Consider the following 16,685-nt stretch of genomic DNA (forward strand, 5'->3'; position numbering starts at 1 on the left):
GCGTGGCGGCAGCAGGAGGCCCCATTAGCTAAAGTGGTGCTTCAGGTTAAGAACAGTTTCAGGTTAAGAACGGACCTCCAGAACGAATTAAGTACTTAACCCGAGGTACCACTGTATTCCATTTCAAATGTCAGGGAGGGGCACTGATTCTGAATGTGCTCTCATATCAACAAGAACTCCCTGGCAGTGAAAAATGTGTTTTGGAGAAAGGGGTTCCAGCCTAGCCAATTCCCTGTTGTGCTAGTTCTTTTTTTAAAAAACCATGGGGAGCTTTTCAGCCCAGAGAGAACACAGTAGTACCTCTGGATATGAACGGGATCCGTTCCGGAGCCCCGTTCTCATCCTGAAATAAACGCAACCTGCGTCTGCGTGGATCGCAATTCGCCGCTTCTGCGCATGCGCGTGACGTCATTTTGACCGTCTGCGCATCCGCGAGCGGCGAAATCCAGAAGTAATGCGTTCCGTTACATACGGGTTGCCGCGGAGCGCAACCCAAAAGTGCTCAACCTGAAGCAACTTCAACCCGAGGTATGACTGTATTCACAAATGTGATTTTGCACCTCCACCTCACATTCGGAAGTGTGCCAGTCAGTTCCTCAACCTCAGCACTCCAGCGCCACATAAAGAACACCAGAAGAGCCAATGGCCCATTTAGTCCGGCACCCTGTTCTCACAGTGGAAAACCAAAGGCCTATGGGGAAACTGCAAGGAGGACGTGACCACCACAGCACTCTCCCCTACTGAGATTTCCAGCACCTGATATTCAAAAGCATTGTTGCCATCAGTGTCCTCCATTAATTTGTCTAATCATCTTCATACATATATTTATTAGTTTTTTTAACATATCATTTCCAACCATCACATAACATAACTTCTTATCTTATACAATGTTTTAGACTTCCATCAACACCTTTGATGATTTCCCGTTCTTTATCACTTATTCTGCATTTCTTAATATATCTATTACTCTTAATTATCATCAACTAATAATTCTCCTCATAGTCCTTCTTGCAATATTTCATATAATTCTCCTTACAAAACTTCTTGCAACCCTACTAGCGTAATCTGTTCACTACTATTACTTTTCAAATAGTTCATATATTTACTCCAGTCTTTTAAGAATCTCTGGTCCTGTAGGTTTTGAATCCTTCCAGTTAATTTATCCAGTTCTGCATTGTCCATCAGTTTCATCCGCCATTCTTCTTTTGTTGGTAATTCTTCTTGCTTCCGTTTTTGTGCTAATAATATTCTTGCTGCCATAATCGCATATAAAAGCAATTTACAATCCTGTCTATTAATCTCATCTCCTACAATGCCAAGTAAAAATGCTTCTGGTTTCTTAATAAATGTATATTTCAACATCTTTTTCATCTCATTATATATAATTTCCCGGAAGTTTTTCACTTTTTTACATTCCCACCACATGTGATAAAAAGTTCCTTCCTTTTCTCTACATTTCCAACATTTATTATTTGTTTTATACATTTTAGCTAATTTCACTGGGGTAATATACCACCTACTTTTCTCTAAACTTAAAAGTCTCAATGCTGCGACCGTTCTTCATCAGGGAGCATTACAGCATTAGTCAGTGAGTCGTTTTATTAGCTAGGGAGCAATAGCATTCGTTAGAGAGTCATAGCCAGGCATAGGCAAACTTGGCCCTCCAGACATTTTGGGACTACAGTTTCCATCATCCCTGACCAATGGTTCTGTTAGCTAAGGATCATGGGAGTCGTAGTCCTAAAACGTCTGGAGGGCCAAGTTTGCCTATGCCTGGTCGTAGCAATAGAGAGGGAAGGAAAGTGATTCAGAGAATCATTATATCTTTGAAAATGTGGAATCGCGGAGTTGGAGGGGACCTAAAGAATCATCTAGTCCAACCCACTGTTGATTATTTTGCAGATTAGTTGGGCTGCAGAAGGCGTGCTGGGGAGACCACACATTAAGAAAAGCAAAAGTAACCTTTGCTTGGTTTAATAACAAAAACAAAAACTCCTTTTACACTAAATTACATTATATCATTAAGTGTGACCCATCCATCAGGGTACTGAGAGAGCTACATGCTGCTCTTTATATACTATACCCAACAGCTTAATTAACATAGCTTGCTATATTGCTTCACAGCTGTAAAGCTAGGTCATGTTATTTGCTCTGGCCCTTAAAGATATACACATCTTGTGAAACAATAATGAAATCTAAAGTTTGAAGAAACCATTCAACACCCACTGCAATGCATGTGAGGACGATTTTTTAGCAGTTTCTATATTCTGGGTCTGTCACTATCAGTGAAGACTTGGAGTCATAGGGGACCACCCCTCTACAGCCACAGCTAGATTATTTTCAAAACATTAACCTCAGAGACCAGTTTATTTGCTCCGGGTGAAATGCCTTGCCTTTTCTTTTGCAGGCATATTCAGAACAAGACCTGGAAGGGTCTCTTGACAATGGGTCCAAGTCCTCACTGCACATGACAGCAAATATGCACCAAACCTGGAGATATCAGGGGCCTAAAGTCCAGTGCAGCGATTCAGAGAATGAAGACTATAGACACAAGAAGTTAGCAAGGCCCGTTCTGACACGTATTACTAGCAAGCAGCACTGTTTCCCTTCTGCTGTGGTTTGGCTTCCATTTAAAACTACTCTAGCCTTGCTGTCCACGGTGGCCAAATTTAACATATGATTATTTAATTAATGGCAATATTATTGTTCCCTCCACATCATTCATTTCAACGCAAAGGAAATATCAGGGAAAAGGGGGTTGGGATGAACATTGTTAATGACGTATCATTTGGAGTATTGTAAACAAAATCTGCCCTTCTTCCCTTATGGGGTATCCAAGAGCCCGTATAGAGTTCTTAAGTGAGTTCCCTATCGGTAGGAGAAAATAACAGAGGCCAACCAGAGAATATTGAGAAGCAAAGCAGCTAGTAAGCCTGATCTTTATTGATCTGTTGCAACAAGGTGCTCCCCTCACACGCAGGAGGGAGGAGGTGGACCCAGAACAAAGATGTGCCTGCCCTTAGATAGACATTTTAAATTCCTTGCCCTGGAGCTCAAGACCACCCCTCCATACCCTCTATACATCATACATACATCACAGAAAAGGCGGTCTACAACAGAAATTTGAATGCTGTTGTTTTTCTTGTCTGCCAGGTTATCTGATAATGCCTTATCTGATTGCTTTCCTGGTAGTCTGCCCATTCCTTTGAGATGGTGATTACCTAATTCCTGAGACAATGGGAAGGTTCCCTCACCCCCTCCCTCCTTGCAGAGAAAACATTTGGTCAGTTTGGGAGTCAAAATGGTTTCAGGACGGTCTTCCTGTGCTGCTCCTAGACGCGTGGTCCACATATCTATGTACGTGCTTGGTTGGTACATTTATGAACATTTATTTTATATATGTATATAAATATATAAGACCTTTAATTTTTTATTACAGGAAACTGGAAAAAAGATACTGACTCAAATCCCCTTGCCTGAATGCTATTTCCAAGGACAGATGAACACATGAACTGGGACAATTTTTGCTTCTGTGACTGATCAGAGCAGAATTATCCGCCATACCTAATGAAGACATTTCCATGTTAAGGGCATCTGCAGGGAGCTGGGAGAGAACTCAGCTTGAAACCCTGCTGCCAGCCAGTTGTACACAATTCTGAGCTAAGTGGACCCAAGGGTCTGGCGCTGGGTGGGGCAGCTTCCTATGGCTCCTTGTTCTTTTCGTTCGATAATGAATTATAAGGCTAGTTAAGTCGCCTTTTAGGGTTTCCCTTCTCTTCAGATCTGCCCTCCTGTTGCTTCAGGTGACGGTCTCACTCCACAGCACGCACTAGAGAAGGGGTCAGCAAACTTTTTCAGCAGGGGGCCAGTCCACTGTCCCTCAGACCTTGTGGGGGGCGGCGGACTATATTTTGAAAAAAATAAAAAAAATGAGCGAATTCCTATGCCCCACAAATAACCCAGAGATGCATTTTAAATAAAAGCACACATTCTACTAATGTAAAAACACGCTGATTGCCAGGCTGTCCGTGGGCTGGATTCAGCCCCCGGGCCTTAGGTTGCCTAACCCTGGGTTAGAGTATCACAGGGTCTAAAATTTAGGCTGCGGTTCTGGCACTTTGGTCAGTGCAAACTTGCAGCCGTGCTGCCTTTGTCCCTTTTGACTCTGCCTGAGCTGTGGTGGTGGTGGTGGTGACAGCTCAGGAAATGGATCCCACAATAAAATCTGTGCAAGTAGCGATTGAGAAGACTCTAATCTCTGCGGAGATAAGGAGTTGCTACAGCAAACGACAACATGAGCCCGAAAGTGATGGATGCTGGGAATGTTTGGTGACTGTTGTTCTTCAGCTCCTGGGCTTGTGGCTTTCAGAGACCCTGCTCTGAAAGCTCCTCATTTAACTCAGCACAGAGCTTTTCAACACCATCTGGGGCTCACGCCTTGCTTAACCTCATCAGATTGAGGGCCAAGGGTGCCTGTGCTGGAAGCTGCAGAGAGCAAATATTGACAATATTATTATTTGTAAAGGTATGGCTGTTTTTGGGTCAAGGTGCTCTCCGAGACATTTTGGTGCTTGAGGTGAATACATTTGAAATCACACAAATGCACAGAATATGTTTTCAACAACCTCTGCTTTAACCTTGCACTCTCCCCTCTCTCCTTGGTGTTGAAGGGGCTGTCACCTTGGTATTGGGTAGCTTAAATTTTCTCTGTATGGGGTTCACAAAGACCCCCCCCCAATGGTTTAAGGGTTGGCCTCATTTCAGGGTCTTGTTATAAGAATTTTTAGGTCATATATATGTGACCTGGCTCAGGAATTAAGTATTATCATTACAAAAGGATGGCTAGGTTCCCCAGATAATCCAGTCAAGTGACCATTAACAGGTAACCTGGCAGACAGGGTAAAAACAACGCACTCAGATTTCTGTTGTAGACCGCCTTTTCTGTGATGTAGTTATGATGTATCTGGGGTGGTGGTCTTGGGCTGCACCCCTTCTGTGATGTAGGTATGATGTTTCTGGGGTTGGTCTTGGGCTACACCACTTCAGTGATGTATGTATGATGTTTCTGGGGTTGGTCTTGGACTCCAAGGTGGGCAATTTAAAACGTCTATATAAGGGCAGGCATACCTTTGTTCTGGGTTGTCCTCTCTCTTCTCTGTGTGTGTGGAGCACCCTGTTGCATCAGCTTTAATAAAGATCAGGCTTACTAACTGCTTTGCTTCTCAATATTCTCTGGTTGGCCTCTGTTATTTTCTCCTACTGATAGAGAACCTACAAAAGGACTCTATATGAGCTCTTGGGTACCCCATAAGGGAAAAGGAGAAGTTTTTTCTACTTATATCAGTCGGTTCCCCTGCAATGGGAGAGATCCCTGGAGATTCATCATGTCTTTGTAATATGCACACTGAGTTTGTGAGAACAGTTGGCACCAGCATCACAATATTCTATGGAGACACACGCCCCCCCCCGCAAGCATAACAAGCAGGAAAAATCCCAGTTTAAGGCCGGCTACAAAAATCAGTGTTCTCTTTCCAGTGGGCTTTCTTTGTTTTGCCACATAGCTATCTAGAGTGAGACCACTAGGCTCAGGAAGCTTCCAGATGGCCTTTGTAATAAACATTCACCCTGATTTGTTTGCAGGAAGATTACATGACAGCTGCATACACCTCAACTGTCTTGATTTAAGCAGGACATCCCATTTTTGAGAGCCATGCTCTTGCATGAGTCCCCTGGCTCCCACGAGATTGCAGTCCCAAAAGATGTGTGTTGGGCAAGGGGCATGCTCTCACGTGAGTCACATGACTCGTAAGGGGTGTGGCCCCCAAAGACACGTGTCCAAGTTTTACTCCGGGATGTGTTGGAGGGTGTGCAGTTGGTTATTTAATGACTCCGATTTGCAAGGAGCCTAGACTATGTTGTATCAAAGCAAGTGCCAGCCCATCCTTTCCACTGGTCACAACAAGTCTAGTGTTTCAGGGAGGTGGGTTTGTTTTGCACGATCTCCAGATCGACTAGAATTAGAAACAAAGAATTGTAGAGTTGGAAGGGACCCAAAGAGTCATCAAGTAGTCCATCTAGCAGGAATCACAGCTAAATTGCACTACCTGAGTTTGCTGGTAGGCAACTGAATCTCATCTGAACTTAGGGTCAGTCTTGAAGGGTCCTCAAACAGTACCTCCTAAAATTGCTCATTCAGATAGCATCTCATAACAACAAGTTCTCATCAGTGAAATATCATCAGCCAATCTGCTGCTACCTTTGAGCTAGCAGCCAACTTAAAGACCACTGATTCTTCCTTGACACATCAGGGTAACATTTCTGGTTTTGATATGGAAAAGGGTCTGATCTGTCGAGAAGGGTTAAAAACATTGTCAAGTGGGAGCTACCACGAGCAAGAGACATTGTCAAGCTGGAGTTACCACGAGCAGGAGATAAGGGAAATTACAGCTATAAATATGAAGAAGAGCCGCGGAAGGGCCATGGAAGTGACTTGAGGGCCTCGGATATAAGGCTACCAGGTTAATGGGCTAGTCTGATGAGAATAAGGACTGACAAAACCCGGAACCAGGAGGAAGGGACGTTGGGAAAAAAATGGATTTGTTTGTACCTTTCTTTTTTTTTTATTACTAGAATATTTTCTAAAGTTGATGAATGATAGAAAAAATGTTGGAAGAAATTACCTGGCTTTAGCAAAGATGCTAAAGAATTGTGAAAGAATATTATGATTATAAGAAGCTGGTAAGGTTAAGACTTAAGTTTTAAATTTTAAGGTTTATTCTATTATAGAAAGATAGGATCAAAATAGTCTAGGGTAATGTAATGACAGAATTTTATGAAACATGGAATGGAAAGGATTTGCTGGGATAATTAATAACTAGGATACAAAGGAAGGGAGGAGGAGGAAGTCTAAGAAAGAAGGCTATGACAGTTAAGGGTTTGAAAACAATGAATTTGTTTTTAAATGTTTTTAAAGGTTAGGGTTTTTTTGTATTTTTGCCACTTTTTTGTTTTCTTTTTATTGAACTTTTTTCCCCCTTCTTTTTTCTTCTTTTCTATAGTGGGAAGGGGTTTGCTTTTTTCTTTTTTTACTCTGTTAATTATTTTTATTTTATGTATTTCCTTTTGATGCTACTTTGTTTGTTTTTTCTTTTGTAATATTGTGAAAACTTTAATAAATATCTTATTAAAAAAAACATTTCTGGTTTTGCACAATATCCCTATAAACTCACATTTAATGGCACGTGACATTTCAGGTGCCCAAATGAACATTTAAATAAAAGTATAGTTTTCCCTTCCCTCACCAGACTTCACTATAGTTTTCTCACCATTTTATTGTCACTCCTTTGTGTCCCGTCCCCCCGATGGTTATGCAGGTGCCCCTTAGTTTTGCCTAAGTCTCAGGCGCTTAACTGCTTATCTAGAGACAAGTTTCAGTAGCCAGCCCTGCTGTGCTGGTCATGAAGGACAAAACTGGCTTTTTCAAGAAGAATAAACCAATGCAGTAACTGAGGGCATCCTATCAAAAGAGACTGTCAGCTTCCAATTGGCATCAAAAGGCAATAAGAGCTGCAAGGCTATGATTGTAGGAAACAGAGTTGCTTGGGAAAGTTGGACCAACTCCATTGCAAAGAGCGAAGAGTTATCCATAGCCTAGTGGGTAAGAGAACGAGCTTTTTAAAGAGGATGTATACATTTAATTATCTCCTATAAGCAGGGATGGCTCACCTATGGCCCTCCAGATGTTTGCTGAACTACAGTTCCCATCATCCCCATACCATTTGCCGTACTGGCTGGGGCTGATGGGAACTGTAGTTCAAAATACCTGGAGAGCCCAAAGTTCCATAAGATTGCCCTACGCAACAACATCTGGCTCCTCTTTTAATATTTTTCAGAACTCTGGGCAACTGTAAGCATATGTTGGTAGGCTACCTGAAGGCAGTCTGGGGAGGGGGCAGGTGTCAAACTATTGCCATATTCAACTAAAGAAGTAAGAGTCGAGTTTCTAGCTTTCTCCAGTCATTGGCTAAGATGGTTGGTTGATGTAAAAGACACCGTAGAAGCTGTTCAACCAGAGGTTTTGAAACGAAGTTTGTAAGGCATGGTTTTCAAGGACTGTATGGAGGAAAAGGCTTGTTGTGGCCAGTGGGTAGGAATATGAGAACGCAAGAACATAAGAGGCACCTGCTGGATCAGGCCAATGACCCACATCTAGTCCACCATCCTGGTCGCATGGTGGCCAACCAGTTGCCCCAATGGGAAGCCGGTAAGCAGGATTTGAGCACAAGAGCACTCTTAGTGTTCGCCATTGGATACAATGCACCCTTTATTAGCAAATTAAGACATGGCACTCCAAAGCTTGCCATGGTTCACTTCTCTTTGGATATATAGGTCTGCTGAGGCTGCTTAGGGCTACCACATTTCCTTGCCCGCTATAACTTGGCTTGCTGCCACTAGTTCTTTCCTGGCCAGCTATTTTTACCAGGAAAAGGGAAGAGGCATTGCAGATACATCCAACTCAGCATAGCCTGGGGGAATTTGTGGAGTAAACATTATGGTTTGTGGACTGATAGGCAGGTCTTTCAGGCAGGGCAGGAGTACGATGGTGGCAGTGTTATGAGAGAGAGAAACTGCTCCTTTTCCCTTATGGGGTACCCATATAGAGTCCTTTTGTAGGTTCTCTATCGGTAGGAGAAAATAACAGAGACCAACCAGAGAATATTGAAAAGCAAAGCAGCTAGTAAGCCTGATCTTTATTAAAGCTGTTGCAACAGGGTGCTCGCCCCCCCCCCCACAAGGAGTGGGGTGGGACCCAGAACAAAGGTGTGCCCACCCTTATATAGACTTTTTAAATTGCCCACCTCAAACTCCAGACCACCCCCAGAAACATCATACATACATCACAGGGGGCGGTCTAAAAGGGAATCCTGAGTTTGTTGTTTATCTCCTGTCTGCCAGGTTACCTGACTGCATTACTTGGGTTTTGGCCACTCTTTTGTTATGATAACTCATCAATTCCTGAATCCAGATCACTGGTCACAGGCTCACCCTATTCACATCTTAAATGTGCCCTTAATGCAGGATTTGTGAGCACAGAGACAATGGAGAGATTTCCCCTTTCCTTCGACATTGCAGAAAAATATTTGAGGTCATTTGAGGAGAGAGAAAATAGTTCCAGGACTTTTCTGTGCGTTTCAGACAGGTGCTTCATATATTTATGTATGTGTTCGCTTGGTACATTTGTGAACATCTATTTTATATATATAAGACCTTAAAATTCTTGTAACAGCAGGTTCTCAGAGTTCGTGAAATGTACCAGGTGTCCTCCATGGATCTCATATCTGTCCCTTGTGTTCAAGGACTTTGGGCTAGCAAAAAAGAAAGGGAAAAGGGGAAAAAAGCGACTGCATACTATATGCCACTATATTTTGTATTACACCGAGAAATTAAAAAAAGAGACAAATTATATATTTACAAAAGAAAACAAGCGAGAAAATCCGTAACACTTTTTTTTGCCGTTATTAGCGTCAAAATCCATGTATGATTCAATGCACAAGATTGTCCACGTGTGTCTTACATACCGCACAAAAATAGAAGATTTTGTATTCTACATTATATTACAACAGTCAATAAATATGTCAATAAATAACGGCTGCATGGATGTGGGTTAAGCTGGTTTGAGTTAGTCCTTGACGTTGTCTTTGGTGTTGATTCCCATGAAGAGTCAAGAGTCCATTCTCTCAAAGGCAAGGCCTGTTATCTCATCCAGGGAATACAGCCTTGCCTTAAAAGTGTAAAACAAAGGCTGGAGACAGTACAGTAGGTTGGAGCCGAGGGCAGCGCACTCAGCGTCAATTACACTTTCCAAAGAATCTGACAAATTCCCAGCTTAGTATAAATAAAGCACCAGGCCTATGGTTTCTCAGCTCCAACACCTTCTTATCGCAATGATTTGTTGGAGGGCGAGTGGCGGAAACATGACATGTGACTCGAGAGAGCACCGTCTTGTGAATTGACAGCTTCATAAAGGCAAAGACCCTCTCTTTGTCCGCAGAGATATTCCATTCTGACACGAAGCACAGTATAATTTCCCCTCTCCATAGAATCTCAACAAGCATGCAAAGAGCATTGGGTCTTGCGGGTGGGGTGGGGGTGGGGGACAAATTCCAAGTCACCAGTATTTTCTTGGTCTATTTCTGTTGACAGTCATGGAGCGGGTCATTAATGCAAGAGGAGAATATAGTTCTTGGCAGGTGCAACAGGCACCAAATTTTGAATTGCCAGCATTTATACAATTGGAATCAGGTGTGTCTGTCTTAGGATAAGCCCCCACCAAACTGGTTATGCACAATGATCTTTCAAAGGAGAGGGTAGTGAAGTATTGCACCTTTCAAAAGTTGTGTAGGGTTGTACCAGGTGTTCTATAATCTGAGTCTGTAACTGGACTCTCTTATGTATGCTTACTTGAAGTTCTGTTCTGCTTTTAAATGATTAAAAACTAGGTTAAACAAAGTTGTGCAGAAAAGGGGACTTTGGTCAGTGCATTATCTCTACATGTCAATCATATCAGAATTACCTCATTGTCTGTAACTACTGGAGATGCACAAACCCCCAACTCCGCCTCTGGTGGAGTAGGCCCAAAGCCTTAGTAAAGGTGAAGGTAAAGGGACTCCTGACCATTAGGTCCAGTCGTGACCGACTCTGGGGTTGCGGCACTCATCTTGCTTTATTGGCCAAGGGAGCCGGCGTACAGCTTCTGGGTCATATGGCCAGCATGACTAGGCCGCTTCTGGCGAACCAGAGCAGTGCACGGAAACACTGTTTACCTTCCCGCCGGAATGGTACCTATTTATCTACTTGCACTTTGATGTGCTTTCGAACTGCTAGGTGGGCAGGAGCTGGGACCAAGCGTGCTGCACAATTTGTATCTGAGGCAATTTCTAGTGACATGGGGGTGGGGGCTAGATCTGTGCACATCAACATTACCGATACTGTGTCCAGCAATTTTAATTTCTTCTGAATGCATAATATAACCATCCGATTGATTGAGTTCGTTCTCAGAAATATATTTAAAAATAACATCCTTTGTGTGTACAGTATACTGCAAATCCTGATTTGGACACCAAAAGGGGGAATTGAAATGGTTCTCAGTGGCCAGATTTGGGGGGGTTAGTTCACACAGTCAGCAGAAACGACTGCGAGGCATTTTATTTTGTGGGGGAGAATTGAACCATGGGCAGTTTGAAGTGGTATAATCTGGCATAAGGGGAGAGAATTAACACTGGATTCTGCTGGTTGTGTAAACTGACTCTTGAGTAAAGCGAAAATGCACAATCCTGCTTTCCCCGAGCCAACCGTGAAAGCGAAAATACACCCCCTCTGTTGCCCATTTCCTTTGTCTCTAATTATCTGTACATGCCTCCTTAAATAAGCTTATTAAGTCTGTACAAATCAAAACTGTACAAATATACAGATGAAACAATTAAATAATCTGAGGAGGACCCAAAGCCCTGTGGGTGGGGAGCATCCTTCTACTATCTGCACCCGCACTCTGAGACAGCCATGCCTTCGTAGTTGAGCTTGTAGGTGACAACCCCGTTATCTAAGAAGAGTAAGGAGATGGGATCCAGTTTGGTAGGTACACAACAAGCTGGAGAAGCTTTCTGGGGATCATTCAAGTGAATCAAAGTCCGGGCCTTGGCATGAGTGGTCGTGAGGTGATCGTCCAAAGGGAAGGAACAGGCTCCCCTGCACTGTGAGGCGTCATAGCCTGGAGGTGCAATGATCCAGGAATCCCAGCCAATCTCCTTGAAATCCACATAGAGCGAAGTCTTTTTGCAGCTGCTCCCCTTGGCATTCCTCCTTATCCGGGATGTGGAGTCGTAGATTATGTTGGATCTGATCTGCAGAAGTTTCTCCTTTCTGGGGCTGGTATGGAAATCATTCATGTCCAGGTCCTGCAAATCCTGCTCGTGCTCTATTATCTCATTCAGTTCGTGCTTCTCCTCTTTCTTGGCATGGCTTCGGTCGTCGGAAAACACAATGAGTAAAGGCTCATGTTTGGTCTCCGAATCGATGTCTATATCTGCTTTCCCTCCTCTGACGGCCTCCTCTCCCCCTCGGCTCTCAATCTGCACCTCCAGCTGATGAGTGGTGGAGTCTGAGTGATGCCACCTCCTGATGGCCTCCGTGACCTCAAACGTTTTCCATTCATTGTCGGTGCTGTAAATGTGCCGGGATGCCAGAACTTTCATTCTCCTCTCCTCTTCCTCCTTCCCTCTTCCATGGTCATCCTCGAGCACTTCCAGGATGGTGACTTTCCTGCTGAGACCATTGTAGAACATCCTGTCCTCCTGCACCAGAGTGTAGAGCCTCAATTCCGCCATTGTTATTTTCTCATGGTGTGGAATGGAGACGTTGAAGAGAAGAGGGTACCTCCGTATTCCATTGAAGTGGATGGGCTGCGGAATCTGCTCTGAAAATTAAAAGCAATCAAATGTTACCCTTCTTCCCTGTATGGCCAGGATAACCAACGAAAGGGCATCTATGCCAAGCAATGGGTCCCAAACCTTTTCAGGGCCTTTCCCCCTTGGTTCCATAAACTCCTCCCCGGCGACCCTTGCCTCACCCTATAAAAAGCATGATTCAGAATAGCAGTGTGCATGGCCTACTGAAGATAACAATAGAATAAAATTCAAAACAGTAACAGTTAATTGCACATTTATTCAAAATCCAATTAAAATGATTTAGTTTAATTAATTCAACAAAATGGATGAACTTGATCCAGTGATTCTAGCTTTTCAAAGTCTGATCGTCTGCCTCTTAGTACCCCTCCCACTGCCTGCCCCACCCCCAGGAGGTGGAACCACCCATCTCGGGAACCTCAGGGCTAGAGGGGACTTCTACTCAACCAGATTGACTATGACCCAAGAATCCTGAATATTGTAGTTTTGGGAGAGTTCAGGGGATCTTTTCTAAAAGACCCCAATGGGAATTTAATGCTGAGCTTAATCTGATTGATTTGGTGGTCAAAGGAGAAGTGAGTAAGGCAAAGGCAAAACTAGAGGAAGGAGAAATCTTTATACATTTCTGTCTCAGGTATCGTCAAATGTAGCCAGAATTGTTTGGAGAGCTTCTACAGGAGGCTCTTGCAAGAAAGAGGTAGGAAATATGCACTTGGTGAAATTTTGAAATTCAGTAAAGCAAGATAAATGTGGCAGGCCTGATGAGGCCCACAGGACAGAGCCTTCATTGGCATTGGCTAGAGTCACCACGAAGGTTTGCTTGCTGGTGAAGGTCATCTTGACAGCTCGAAAGTTGAGAAATGTGTGTTTAAAATCTACCGGAGTTTACATGAAGACGGTCTGGGCTTTCATATGTGCATGAGCGCATTAGTAATCTCTTTTAATCAATGTTCGGGGAGGGTGGTAGTGTTAGTCTACTGCAGTGAAAATGAGAAAGAGTCCTGTAGCTTTTCAAAGTCCGTATAGTAAAAGCTCTGGTTTTCCCAGTAGTGATGTATGGAAGTGAAAGCTGGACCATGAAGAAGGCTGATCGCCGAAGAATTGATGCTTTTGAATTCTGGTGCTGGAGGAGACTCTTGAGAGTCCCATGGACTGCAAGAAGATCAAACCGATCCATTCTTAAGGAAATCAGCCCTGAGTGCTCACAGGAAGGACAGATCCGGAAGTTGAGGCTCCAATGCTTTGGCCACCTCATGAGAAGAGAAGACTCCCTGGAAAAGACCCTGATGCTGGGAAAGATGGAGGGCACAAGGAGAAGGGGACGACAGAGGACAAGATGGCTGGATAGTGTTCGCGAAGCTACCAGCATGAGTTTGGCCAAACTGCAGGAGGCAGTGGAAGACAGAAGTGCCTGGCGTGCTCTGGTCCATGGGGTCATGAAGAGTCGGACATGACTAAACGACTAAACAACAACAACAACAAAGCTTTTCAAGACTCACAGATTCATGATGGCCTCATTAGACACAGCTGCTGAAGTGGACTCTTCTCTGTGAAAGCTGGTGCAGACTTTTAAAGTTCTGCTTGGCTCCTGCCTCTGAACAGTTAGCGGTGCCATAATTTGCAAGTTAGTTAAGATGGAGTGTTAGAGCATAAGTCAGCCCTGATCTGTGACTAAATTAGCCCTTTGGCTTAAGTGACTTTCGAATTGGAATGTTAAAATGATCTTAGTTAGCGTTATTGGCAAAAATGCTGCTTCTCCAAAACAGAAGCACACCATGAAAGTGGGAGACACCCATCTCGTTTTAAGAATGCATTTTTTGGTATGGCTTTTGTGATCAGGTCCACCATGCTGATTCATTCAGTCTTAGAGATTTGTATAGGAAAAGGTTGCACTTTGCAGGCAGGCTAGGAGACCGATTTATATAGGGAACGTTTCACACCAAGCTGTTTTAAAAGGAAATAATGTCCCTCTCTGCATTCACCCAAAAATATCAATTAATGCAGACTGCTGGGTTTGGGTTGCACTGACTTCAGAATTTCTAAATGGAGAATTTTGGTTCATCCTGAGTCCTTCCCCATAGCTGACAACAGGACTGCCAGTGTCTAAGCTGCATTCGTGGAAACAATATTCCAGAACACGATTCAAAGGAAACTGAAGGATCTCAGTAAGTGCCATTGTGTCTACATTTCCCGAATCTCAGTTTATAAGATGCTGATTATGAAAACAGGAAAAAGCATGCCACTCTCAAAAAAGTATAGCTGAGAGCTATGTGGACATTGAACATCTTTTGCTTTCACACAAAATCTGAAAACTTGCAAAAGCCCCACATATTTTTAGTTGGTTGAAGGCTGCAACCTTGCCCATTTATTTGGGAGTAAGCTCTATCAAATCCAATAGGATTTGCTTCTGATCTCACTGATTCTTTAGAGTTTTGGAAAAACCTTCTAGGTAGAAGGAAAGATTTTTATTGCATCAATTTTTGGGGTGGGAAGCTGAGTATCCAGGAGGAAGCAGAGTATCCCTTTGAATGGATAGTCCTATTCATCCAGCCCTCCAGATGTTGGTGGCTTCCACTTCCATAAGCTTCAATCAGCCGTCAATGATCAGGGATCCAGTTGTCCAACATCTGGAGTGCACTATGTGGCACATCTGATGACCAAGTTACCCATGTAAATACCAATGGCATGTAGTGCATGTGCAGCTAATACATTGTGTTATATATATTTATATAGAAAATGAGGATAATAATTAATGAAAGATTTTGTTATCAAAAGCAATATAAAAAACAACATATACAATCCCCCTGAAAGTTCTCTGACACAATATCCATTGAAATCAGTGGGAGCTGAGTGGGATCGCAGTAGTGTGTTTGCGCAGCAGCTCATGCAGAGGAAATGCTAAGCAGATTACTTCTGTTCTCCTTACTTCTAGGAACATGGGAAGCTGTCGGTCCTTCTTGCTCAATATTGTCAACAATCCAAAGTTTCAGGCAGGGAATATTCCCAGCTCTACCCAAGAGGTCCCGGGGATTAAACCTAGGTCCTTCTGCATGTGAAAAAGATGACCCAACACTGAAAAACCACTGAGCTACCAAAGAAGGCAACCATGACTATGTTCAAAGGAGCATTTTAAGTGAGACTTGGGCAGGGGGAGGAGATTCTCCATTTAGATCTCAAAATTAGTAGTCACCTTTTCAAAAAGCATCCCTGATCGAGATTTAAAAACCAGGTGTGCCATGCACTTGAAAATCCAGCAAATGGTTCAAATGACTTGCAGTCATTTGTCAAACACCTGGGCAGATAAGGTCCACCAAGCAGCAGGTGAACCAGCTTGTCACTTGCTTAGCTGGATCACTTTGCTAATAAATCATCCATCAAACTTCCCCTCTGCATCCTAACTGCAACACCTAACAGGCTTGTTTAAGAGACCTTACCTTCATTTTTGAAGCTTCTGATGATGTTGGCCGATGGCATGGAGGTCTTATCAGTGGCAAACCTGTTAAAGAGCTCTAGCATGTATTCCGGAGGGTCCACCTTGGCTGCCGTCTCTTGCAGGGGGATGTCGGAGATGTTGAGCGCCTTCAGCAACTCGTTCTGCAAAGTCTGAAGCAAGGCATCCTGTTCGTCAAAGAACGGCCTGTCTTCCTCCAGGAGAGGCATGTCTAGGCTCATGATGGGACTACCGTTTGCAAGGTGCACCAGAATGGAGACGGCTGCCCACAGCTGAAAGCCTGCGGGTTCCATGGCCTCGTTCTAGCTGGCCACAGGACTCGACAAAAGCGTTGCTCTGGTGCCGCCTATTTTATCCCCCTGCAAATGGGTATCAACGTCTTGTGTCACTGACGGTTGACAAGTTTGGAAGTTGGAGCTTGTGATCCAACTCTCTTTCTTGCTCTGGCTCTCTTGTTTCCACACCCCCCATCCAGGTCCCAGTAATTGGATAGAGCTGACGGTGCCTCCTCTAGAAGCCCTTCACTCTTATCTCCTCCAGTGTAAGCTTGCTCACCAGATTTCAGTTGCTATCTCACAATCCTCCTTCCTCTTAATGAGCATTTTGTAAACATTCCACATTGGGATGCTATGAAATAGTGCAATTCCCCTTTGCTTTTTTTCTGCATGGGACCTGACTCCCCCCTCCACCCGTCTTAGGACCCAGCTGACCATTTTGAAACCAAGTCTCTTTGCTTTGTTGCGATTTCAGCTAAACATGCGCATGGCATAGGA

At 43.7% G+C, this 16,685-nt stretch overlaps 1 protein-coding gene and 1 long non-coding RNA gene across 2 annotated transcripts in view; both read right to left on the reverse strand.

Moving 5' to 3' along the window:
* Positions 1–16,685, reverse strand: part of LOC309536584 — a 179,789-nt gene that overhangs the window by 9,200 nt on the left and 153,904 nt on the right. The window lies entirely within an intron of this gene.
* Positions 8,717–16,340, reverse strand: BMP10 (bone morphogenetic protein 10). The gene is made up of 2 exons (XM_082229583.1): positions 15,896–16,340; positions 8,717–12,472 (listed from the first exon to the last, which is right to left on the reverse strand). Exons 1-2 carry the CDS (start codon positions 16,203–16,205, stop codon positions 11,532–11,534), a joined length of 1,251 nt encoding a protein of 416 aa, XP_082085709.1. The 5' UTR covers positions 16,206–16,340; the 3' UTR covers positions 8,717–11,531.

The sequence above is a fragment of the Podarcis vaucheri genome, assembly GCF_965113315.1.
Source record: "Podarcis vaucheri genome assembly, chromosome: 7".
NCBI lineage: Eukaryota > Metazoa > Chordata > Lepidosauria > Squamata > Lacertidae > Podarcis > Podarcis vaucheri.